Raw genomic sequence first — 11405 nt, 5'->3', positions numbered from 1 at the left:
GCCTTAGATGTCTCTTTTTGGTTTTTATAAACTTTGGAAGAAATCTAAAAAGGAAATAAAATGAAAACTCTGTCTTCATTTACTCATCCTCATGTGTTTCCAAACCTATATGACATTTTTTCCTCCATGGAACACAAAAGGAGATAATAGGCAGAATGTTAGCCTGAGTCACCATTTACATTTATTGCATATTTTTCCATTCAATGAAAGGGAATGGGCACTCAGATAACATTCTGAGGTGCATTTCCCATACAATGACGTAACTCACTGCTTAACCATTGTACGATGCATGGTTGGAGAAATTAACTAGCTTGTCACAACACGACATGGTTTCCCAAAACCATAATAACTACAGTATGTTGCACATCCATCGTTCCAACCACGTTGGTTCAACAACATAGAGATGTCGTTAATGTAGTTTCGCAGGGGGTGGAGTAAAAACGTCCATGAATATTAATTTATAAAAGCTCATTTACACGTACACCAGAAAGCCAATTAATACAAGAAAGCTGTTGGAGACAGGAAAGCTGCATGCACTATGTAATGCGACAATTACATTTGCTGCAATAGTGGGGTTTTATTCTACAGTACATCAGGCTTCAGTGTTACCCCGATGCACTTGAGCACATACCACAAGTGTAGAGCTGTAGTTCCAACCACACAACTGTGCAATGTTGTTTGCGAATGTTCGTTAGAACTATGGTTTCGGGAAACACCAAATCGTTAAACTATGTTGGTAACGATGGAACTTGCAACCATAGTTGGCTAACAATGCTGTTGGGAAACGCACCCTTGCTAAATATTTCCTTTTGGTGTTTCTCAGAAGAAAGAAAGTCATGTGGATTTGGAACAACATAAGGGTCAGTAAATGATGACAGAATTGTACATTTTGAGTGAACTATCCCTTTAAAATTAAGTTTAAAAATCTCCCATTTACTTTCATTGTTCAACATTCAAAATCTAACAGAACTGCTTTATGCAAATATGTAAAATATGTCTCTACTAGGGCCTGTCACTGACTAGTTTACAGCAATGGATAGTACTTTATGTAATGAACTTATGATTCTTATGAAGTTAAATTTTTTGTAAGAATGTTTTGAGTGGGTACACTAGCTAATTGGAGCCGGAACAAAGAAAAAATGGACTGAAGCATAACATAAAAAAATTAAATAGATTGACAAACAAACTGGCAATCATTTTTGTTTTGATTTTGAATCAAAAGTTGGGAAAGCCATTCTGGATCACTCTTCCAATTTAACCCTAGGCTCTAATGTCAAACCAATGTTCTCTATACCAATTCACTGTTCACTGCATGTGAATTCAGTGGTATGTCTGTAGAATCACCTGGTGTTATCAGAGTCAATGGTGTGAAACAGTTTTTCCAGCTCCTCTTCATTCAGAGTCCCGTCGGAGAAGAAAGCCTGGAACTCATCAAGGGAGAGCTTCCCATCATCTGCAGGGGGCAACAGCAGAGGAGATTTTAGCTGCATACCTCATTCACTTTCATCACACATTAAATACCAGATACATCATACAGAATTGTGTATAAGCACCATGGGTATTTGTTGCCAGTGACAGCGTCATAAGTATAACTGTTATTCTTGCTAATGTCTCAAAATATGCATTTATGACATCCATATGTTCACATTGATAGTGACATACACATTTACAGTTTGGCAGATCACTGTGGGAGAACTGGATACCTGGAGAAAATGTTTAATCAGTACAAGTGAAAAGTAATACAACTAGGGAGATATTGTATTGGCTCTTCTGTGGTGAGAGTTGCAAGAAGGTTGGGGTGGGGGGTACATACAGGAATCTCAGATGCTGTCAATGCTGGGAGAAATGAAATATTCATCACCCTGGATTTGCCCTTGAAGATAGACTTGTCCTTATTGGACAAACTGAGGCAGAAATAAAATAAGAAAGTTCAGCCAATTGCAAAGCTTTTAACGGAAATGAGAACCACTCTTGTTCTAAATATACCGTCAACACACATACACAATGTATTTATACTAGACTTTTTGCTGTTTACAGAAAAAAAAACAAAAAAAAAAACATCTACCATCAAATCTTGTACTTTTTATTTTATACAAAATTATCTGTTTATTCATCCTTTCCAAGTCTTAACAATATGATTTATTTTTTTTATTTTTCTGCTGTCTCAGTCGGGCCAGTAGTTCAGATTTGTATTTGCCCTGACAACATTTTCACAACAAAAAAGGGATACATTTTTAGTAGTATTTCTTATATATGCCAGACGAGTACTTGCATTGCATCTGCGTGCACTTCCGCAGTCAATTCGGAATGGAAATCAAAGACACTTAACCATTTATTTTACAGTTCATAAAAAAAAATCAGCTGAGCCAGGTTTTCCCCAAGGTTATTTTTCTGCATAAACTAAGAGCTTATGGAGTTTTGTCTTCTTTGCCACAGTTGTATTTGGCTTGCTTACTGGGGGCCTATACACAAATAATTTTTAAGGCATGATTTTCATTCACATTATTTATTTAAACTGCTCGATGAGGACAATACAGCATCATTTTCTGTTACAGCATAACTTTCTGTAAAGCTGCTTTGAAACTATGTGTGTGGTGTTATAAGCGCTATACAAATAAAAATGAATTGACTTAAATTTTTCAATAAAAGTTTTCTTTACAAAAAAAAAAAAAAAAGGTTTTGCTATTTAGGAAATTATCCAGCTATTACGAATCTCCGTGACAGCAATAAATTAATAAACACACCTATGCAAAAAACAATGTTACACAATGCAAAACATTACTGATTAGTTAATAATTTTTAATCCAGTCTAACTGATGCTTCCAGGGCTATCATACTGTAAGTCATTTTTGCAGTTTTGACAAAACCTGAGCCTCTAGACTAGATAACTTGGTACCTTAATGATTTATATTCTTAAAGTTTCTTAATGAACATTTATACCAGCTCAATTTGCAACAATTTTGCAAGGCACAAAACCACGTTCAAGGTCAACAAATATAAAATATAATGTCAACGATGCACTGGTCTGATAGGGTAAGTGTCATTTCTGTCGTTAACTGGCCTGAAAATCTCTTGCAATGGCCCCGGGCCATCGGGCCATACTTACTGTTGATCTGTGCTTACTCTGTCACCATCATATGCTCCAGAGATACATTCTACCGCACCTAAAGCAGTCCAATGGCAGAGAGAGGTTGGATGGGAGAGGCAAATACTCCCAAATCAAAAGCAGATCTTTCCCTCACTCTGAGCTCGTACATATTTCTGCTGTGAGTATGTGTTCATTTTTGTCTATTTTTTTTTTTATATCTATGTGAGGCTAGAGAGCATGGGGAATCTAGCCATTAATTAGGCGGTGACCCACTTTTCTGCTTCTCTCCTCAGGAAGGAGTGCTTGCTCAAGAAACAGACACTTAAGGCACTTTTCCACTGCACGTTACAGTTCGACTCAACTCGACTCTGCTCGTTTTTCTTTTCTGAGCTTGCTTTTCCACTGCAGTTTAGTGCAGCCTCAACGTAGGTGGGATTATAGGCTGATCATCATAGTTGTGTTGCCCCATCCAGCTCTCGTTGGATCCTCTCCTCGGCTACTAACGAGAGGAACGTCTGCACCTCGTTTATTGACCACGGCGTGGTTTTGCGCACAGCCATTTCTTTTTACAATTCGAAAGTCGCGTGAACAAATGATACTGCTATCGCTGTTGCTAACTTTTCTTTTTTTTTTCAATTTGGAATGCCCAATTCCCTATGTGGTTTTAAGTCCTCGTGGTCACGTAGTGATTCGCCTCAATCTGGGTGACGGAGGACAAATCCCAGCTGCCTCCGTGTCTGAGACCGCCAAACCGCACATCTTATCACGTTGCTTGTTGAGCGCGTTGCCACGGAGACATAGCGCGTGTGGAGGCTTCACGCCATCCACCGCGGCATCCACGCTCAGCTCAACACGCGCCCCACCAAGAACAAACCACATTATAGCAACCACGAGGAGGTTACCCCATGTGACTTTACCCTCCCTAGCAACCGGGCCAATTTGGTTGCTTAGGAGACCTGGCTGGAGTCACTCAGCATGCCCTGGGATTCGAACTAGCGAGCTCCAGGGGTGGTAGCCAGCGTCTTTACCACTGAGCTCGGTCGAGGTTCCAAGCGAACCAAGCCGATACTAAATGTGACGTCAAACAGTGCAGGGGCCTGGGTAGCTCAGTGGTAAAGACCACTGAGCTACCCAGGCCCCTGCACTGTTTGACGTCACATTTAGTATCGGCTCGGCTTGCTTGGAACCTCGACCGAGGTGGTACTAAAAAAAGTACCAGGTACTATCCACAGTGGAAAACCGCCCAAAAGCGAGCAGAGTCGAGTCGAGCCATACCGTGCAGTGGAAAAACCCCATTACTTCACCAGTTTCTCTTCCACTTTGAGCAATTGCTTTGGTGAGAGCTTATGTGTAGCTGTAACATTACTCTGTGTCTTAATGAGTCAATAAACCTATTTGCCCCTGGATGAGTCAAAAAATAAATCTTATGCAACCAGCATTTGCTTTCGATTAAGCGATATCACATGAGCAAGTTTGCTTATGTACTGATCCTTTGATATTGATGCTTTGATTTGGCCATAGCAAACATTTTTAAAATTTTTATTTTCTAATTAATCAATGTAAATTTTACACTCCCTCCCCGATGGATAATTTTACTCTTAAATGAACAGTACTTTTTGTTAAGTTTTACAAGTAATGAAAGGAACTATTTTGCATATGCCCTGAAAGTAATAATAATAATAATAATAAATTAAAACTCAACTTTTCATGATTCAGGCTTTGTTCAAAGTTTTGTGAGAGTACAGAATCGTGAATTCAGTACTGTAAATCAAACCAAATCTTTACGCTCTTTATTATTTCTGTTTAAAAAAATAAAACATTAAAAAAATTAAATAAAATACAGGAAATAATAATTTTTTTATCCAATTAATCAAAGAAATAATTGAAGATTAAACAATTATCAAAATAATTGTTAGTTGCAGCCCTACATCCCAGCACAGTATAAAATATCAGAACTCTTGGAACAGAACTTGTCCAATTAGATTAGAAGATCAGAACTATTGTATAATGATCACTGTTTACATGATGCTGCTTGGAAAGAATGACTTTACTTCTTGCAGAGCCATTTAAGAGAGTGAACAATCCTGCTGTGCAATTAGTTTGAAATTTCTGTGCACACCTAAAGTGCAGGTAGGCTTCTGTCATGTTGCTTGATGGACAGTAATGGTTTACCTTTCAAGATAATATAAATTGTCTTTCAGAAGGATTGAAGAGTAAAAAGTCTCATTTGGTGGTGAGAAAGTCAACCTGTAGTCTCTGTACAGCTGAGTAAACTTGTTGGAGATGGAAATGGACCAAGAGGTGAATTTAGCTAATGTGTATAGGAAGGCAGAAGTCCACAGGGACTGGACACAGACATAGACTTCGCTGCTTCCTATGAAAGGGAGGCAATTAGCGCTTTTCACATCCAATGGCCCCAGCACATCTTAGCACCTCCTTACACACAAGGATGACTCTTACCCTCTCTCTTAACTCATACAGCATTTCGGGGAGGACTGGGGTACATGGTTACCATGGTAACCACAAGAACAGGGGCAGACCTTTGGGATCTGAGATGTCTTAATTTTACATAAGCCTACTTGCTCTCATTTTTCCTCTTTCATTTTGTTTTTCCTGACACTTCTGTATGTCCTTCCTTAGTTTTGTGCAGCCAGACCTGTGATTTCAAAATTAAAAGGTCAGGTACATAATATTATTGAAGCTTATTCTGGGCAAGAACCACCCACTAAGGCAGTAAGAGACCACCTGACCAACATACAGTATAAAGTGGCCAAGCACAGTTTGTTTTGCTTTTACATTTAGGGGCGAAAATATCTGAAATTTGATGATACCACAGTATTAGAATGACATGAAAATCAAGGTGAAGTCTCTGCAAATGGTTGTACAGAAAACAAAATAGCAGAAAGGTACAGTATAAAGACTTTGTGTGTAGAATTTGTGGCCATCCAAAGCTTCTATTTCACAAAATATAACTCAGAAGACAAAATGGAAAACACAGTTCTCTTACTAAGTGACTCAAACAAAACTTGATATAATAACAAAATGTATTTTAAAGATTTAATAGCACTAACCTAGTAAACTTTGTCAAATCCAGTGATTATTTCATCCTCAAAAGCGATTGTTGTGTCAACCTGATACCTTGTAATCACAACTTAGTTTCAAGGTGGTCTAATAAGAAACATTTGTGTCAGCCAATCAGATCAGAGTTTGCCAGATCTAGAAAGTGCTTTCAAGCTTTGTGTGAAATATGCCTCAGACAGTTAGTGAATGGACTGTGGGCGGTCTATGCGTGTGTCGTCTGAGACCTATACTTCTCTTTCCCTGTTCTTTCCTCTGTTCTCTCTAACCACACCCATTTCAAATCACCTGGTAGAGAAACTTTGGAAGAGAGCAGAAAGTATTAATTTTCAGGACATTGTCCAATGCACTGTTTGTCATTCTGACACTGCCCATGGTAATAAACTACCTCTATCTGGAAAAAAGGATGTCCTTTCTGCATCAGAGGCTTCCCACAGTAAATACTGTGGCCCTTTTCACATTGAGTATTCATGAAGGTTGTAAGGATGTTGCAGCAGAGATATACTGCAAGCCTTCCTAAACCTTTCCATTTCTGTCTGATGCACACAACCCAGCCCTCCTACTCCATTGCTAAAAGAGTTATAAACTTAAAAGCTAAACTAATCTGAAAGTCGCACTCTCCCTCTGGTCTGTCCCAAAGACACCAGTCAGAGAGTAATGATGGATGAACAGTAAAAGAGCTTTTCACAGGCCTACCAGCTTTCCTGACACTGATCAGAACAGAAAAATCTAGCCCTACCTGCCCATCTCACTGCAAGACTGTCTGTCAAACCATCTCTTAATTTATCTGCCTTCAAATTAACTGTCTGTCTGCCTGCCTGTGGAAGACATCCAGTACCTCTGCATTCAGCAAGGATTTGATCCAGCCATATGTCAGAATATTGTTATAGTGGTATGAGAGGACCCATCGGCACATGCTTAAACATTTACCCAACTCTTCCTCCCACGTCCATATGTCTCCAGCATAGACTTGATTTGCTAACAGTGTAACTCAACAGTGCACAGAAGATCAAGGTGTTTATTTATAATTACTTTGGCTAGAGAAATGCTTTTGGATCGTTAAAGATGAAATGTGTAATTTTGCGCAACGAGTGGCACCAAACGGAATTGCAAAAATAGTGACTGTTTTCAGATATGTTTCCCAAACACTCCCCCTTCCATTGGTCAGACAAATAGGTAGTCCCGCCTCAAGCCCAAGTCACTTGTTAAGCCAGTGTTGTGTTGTTGGGCTGGTTAGGATGCTCAAACATACACAATGGCTGCATCTGAAAAAGTAGGCAGCTGACTTGCTGCCTAATCAGTTAATGGCTTATCCCACAGTGGGGTTTTTTTGTGGATTTTTCTCCTTTTTCACCCAATTTGGAATGCCCAATTCCCAATGTGCTTTTAAGTCATTGTGGTCGCATAGTGATTTGCCTCAATCTGGGTGGCGGAGGACGAATCCCAGCTGCATCTGCTTCATGCCATCCACTGTGGCATCCAGGCTCAACTCACCATGCACCCCACCGAGAATGAACCACATTATAGCAACCACAAGGAGGTTACCCCATGTTACTCTACCCTCCCTAGCAACCGGGCCAATTTAGTTACTTAGGAGACCTGGCTGGAGTCACTCAGCACGTCCTGGGATTTGAACTAGTGAACTAGTGAACTCCAGGGGTGGTAGCCAGCATCTTTTACCACTGAGCTACCCAGGCCCCATCCAACAGCATTTTTTAATGATTGGAACTCTTAAGGAAACTGGTCTCAGAACAGTTTGTAAAGCACATTATTTTCATCCTACCTCCGTATACAGCCTCAAAGGCAGCATTTTTCAGTTTTCGGATGCAGCCAGTGTTATGATAGCACCACAGTGTTTAGCCAATACTTTTCAGTGAAATCAGCCTACAAATGGCTTACATATAGTTGTCTTTCCTGCATATGAACATTTGTCTTCAGTTCATTAAACTACACTCAACTTCACTCATAAATACACACAAACGCACTCTGCTAATAAAACTGTGATCACTATGCAAAGCCCCTCATTAAACAGATGTCGCATGAATATTCTGAACAAAACCTCTGCCAATCATTTGAATACCAGCTGAGCAAAAATTAGGTGGAACTACTGGTTTAAACTCCTTGTTATGAAGATATCAGCCACTAGGCCAAGTGTAATAACCCACCACAGCCTAGAGTAGATAAGAGACAGCCATATGAGAACTGAACCAGAATCTGATTGAATGAGAGTGAATCCTAATCCCCATCACTAGCGACAGAATCAATTAATGCTTCATCTAACAAATCTGATTCAATCACAATTCATTCAAATGAGTCATTAACCTCAGCTGCAAGAGTGGGTATTTCACATGGAAATCCTATTACTGTGACACTGCCACCAGAAAAGTGCATTAGCACAGAAGAGCCAGAGCACAAATCTGTATCTCATAAACTACGCACTCAAGTGCTGTGCTCTGCACCAACCCAATGGCCCTCTCAAGAGAGACATGGGAAAAGTAATCCAACACTTTATTTTTGTTAAGTCATAATTTATCTAGTCTCACCCACGGTCCACCCAGAGTCCATTATGATGCATACTGCACATGCACAAAACTATCCCGCACAATCAGAAAATCAGCACATCCACTCTGATTGGTGGGTTTCAACACAGTTTCTGATAGTCGGAGTGCACTACTCTAAATCTTTTACGAGGTATCAGGATGACACAATAAGCACTTTTCTGGAAGAACAAATCAATGAATTTGTCAAAGTCTGCCAGCTTAGTAGCATCAAATCTTTGATTTTCAGAAATTTGTTAGCAAGTAAACTAGATATCAACAAGCATAACTGTATATTACAGTCTGTTTTCTGAGTTGTCTGTGAAGTAATTGGTACTTACTTACTGTATATTCTGATCATAATGTCTACATACATTTCTGCTATTTTATTCTGCACTGTAAAAAGTGGTAACCAGCAATAAATGGTTTAGAACGGTCGCTTTGTTGTGTCCAGTATAGCCAGCCTCTAGCCACTGCGTCGCATCAACAGACGTGCCCGGTGTGGACAGGGTGTAAGGCGGTGCCTTCCTGTCTGAGCGGGCAGTTCTTGACCAGAATAAGCTGCAAGGCTGTTCAGACTTTATACTGAAAGTTAAAAGTTTAGTTACACAAGACTTAAATGTACTGTATCTAACAGTGGGAGTAGAGGGCTAAAGACAGTATGACTATAAATGTGTAATTTAGTCCACATCAAAATCATTTTAGAAGCTTTCCTGTCCCATTTTTATTTTGTAAATTACAAGTTCTCCAAAATGAGATTATAGAGTGCCTGTTCAAATTGCAGCAAGCATAATTTTCTATCACTCAGAGAAGAGGACCAATTCAGAAGAGTGTTAGAAGCACATATGAAAATGGAGTTGTGTGAGCAAATGTGTGTGTATGGGGGGCAGTGGGAAATGGGCGGGGCTCTATTAGTACTGCACCATTCAAAGCAGTGCTATCAGTCAAGTATGAAAAGTCTGTCAGGCGACTAATGTAGGTTCAGCCTGTTTTGTGGTCAATAAAGTCCATGAATCCCATCTCTAATGTAATGCAGACTGCAGTATGATGAATATGTAATTGAATTCTGCAGTTGGCTAATTATAAGGAGAGAAGATACATGAATGCAATCACCAGAAAAAAGAGCTAAGGGACCACTAAAAAATAAAATAAATAACTGGCTTATAGCAGAATGAGTCTTTTTATGCAAATGCTTTATTTTAAGAGGACTTGCCTACAACTAAACATCAGAAATAAACAGTGCAAGGTTTAGTTGCTGTTTTTTTGAACAGAGAATATTATTAATAGAAATATAAGTAGAATTCTACTTGAAAGACACCTGTATTGCACCAAGAAAAGGCAACTGGCAAGCTTCCACTTGGTATAACTCACAGATATGGAAGCAAGCCATTTGTATTTACAAGTGGGCACAGATCAAAACTCAGACTCTAAACATGCAGCGTCAGTATGGAATCGGGTAGAGTAGGTCTTTTAACCTTAGAACTGCACTTCTGGACTTAAGGTGTAGTTTCTTCTTGTGGCCCTCTAAAGGTGTGGTTTCACAACCTGCAGCAATTCAAGGATCTTGGTTCTTGGAATCCAGTATTTTTTTATAATTTTGTCATCAGATAGAGGGTGAAGTGGGGAGAAATTTGTCCTTATGTAGGCATTTATATACACTGACTTCTGCGTCACCTTCTGTGCTCAAGCTGTAGGATTCTTTGTAAATCCACAATTGTTGAGCATTTGATACAAACATAGATACAGTATTTGTTAGAAGAGTCATTAACACACCTGCTACTGATGCACCTGAGGAATGTACAGAAACACCTTGGTGGAAATAATCATGTATTTGTGTATTTTTGTTTTCATGCCCAAAAGGTGTTGAGCGGGGGGGGGGGATGTTCATTTTCATTGTTGATGGGTTTTTGAGCAGGGGGAATCACCAAACTGGATTGCGCAACCTTAAAGCCGGCAATCCATCCCCGCATGACATGATTCACATAATAATTGCTTACATTTGATCTGGCATTCTAATGCTACTGCGATACACCAAGTCACAAGTATCACCTATTATGTGCTCATTTTTACATTAAACTACTGGATTAATTCCCAGTGTATTAGAAAAGCACTAACTCACTAACTAGTATTTTTGGTCATCAAATGGGATATTATATTTTGTATTTAAATTCAGATTGTGAAAGGTTTTAACTTCTCTGTCAATGAAAAGCAACTTGAAAATCATATGTTTGTTGCCATGCAGCACCACACAGCTTCACCAGAGCCCCATTTGCCAGACCCAGTCTGTATCTTTCACTCCATATATATTTAATTGTATATCTTTCATTGTGTCAATAACAAAAGTGGCGTTCTTACTGGTTTTTGAAAAGTGTGCATATGTATGTCAGTGCTCAAGTGCGGTAAAGTGAGGTAAGAGGGAAACCCCACTATTGCAGCTCAATAGAGAGGTCGCGATGAAAACAAACACACCAGCAACAGAGGGGCAGGTGAAAATAAAGCAAAACATCAGAGAACAGAAAATAATAGAAGTAGTCCTCAGATGCCATGGCCCATGTTCACTATTTACAGCAGAGTTGCAAAATAACTTTGCCATGGAGCTGCTTACTGACCGAACCGCTTGTATACTGTAGTAAAGAGTATGGCAGTGCATATAAACGTAAATGTCTATTTCATGTCTTAAACAGTTTTTTCACAATAAACGG

The 11405-nt window shown here is 39.4% G+C and overlaps 1 protein-coding gene across 2 annotated transcripts in view; it reads right to left on the bottom strand.

Moving 5' to 3' along the window:
* Window positions 1–11405, bottom strand: part of necab2 (N-terminal EF-hand calcium binding protein 2) — a 110774-nt gene that overhangs the window by 65945 nt on the left and 33424 nt on the right. For both annotated transcript variants that reach the window (XM_051656628.1, XM_051656629.1), the window contains exon 3: window positions 1345–1453. In XM_051656628.1, the coding sequence (XP_051512588.1) occupies window positions 1345–1453 (109 nt within the window). The remainder of the gene's footprint in view (window positions 1–1344; window positions 1454–11405) is intronic.

The sequence above is a fragment of the Myxocyprinus asiaticus genome, chromosome 26 (genome assembly GCF_019703515.2).
Source record: "Myxocyprinus asiaticus isolate MX2 ecotype Aquarium Trade chromosome 26, UBuf_Myxa_2, whole genome shotgun sequence".
Lineage (NCBI taxonomy): Eukaryota > Metazoa > Chordata > Actinopteri > Cypriniformes > Catostomidae > Myxocyprinus > Myxocyprinus asiaticus.
This window is presented reverse-complemented; position numbering and strand designations above follow the sequence as displayed.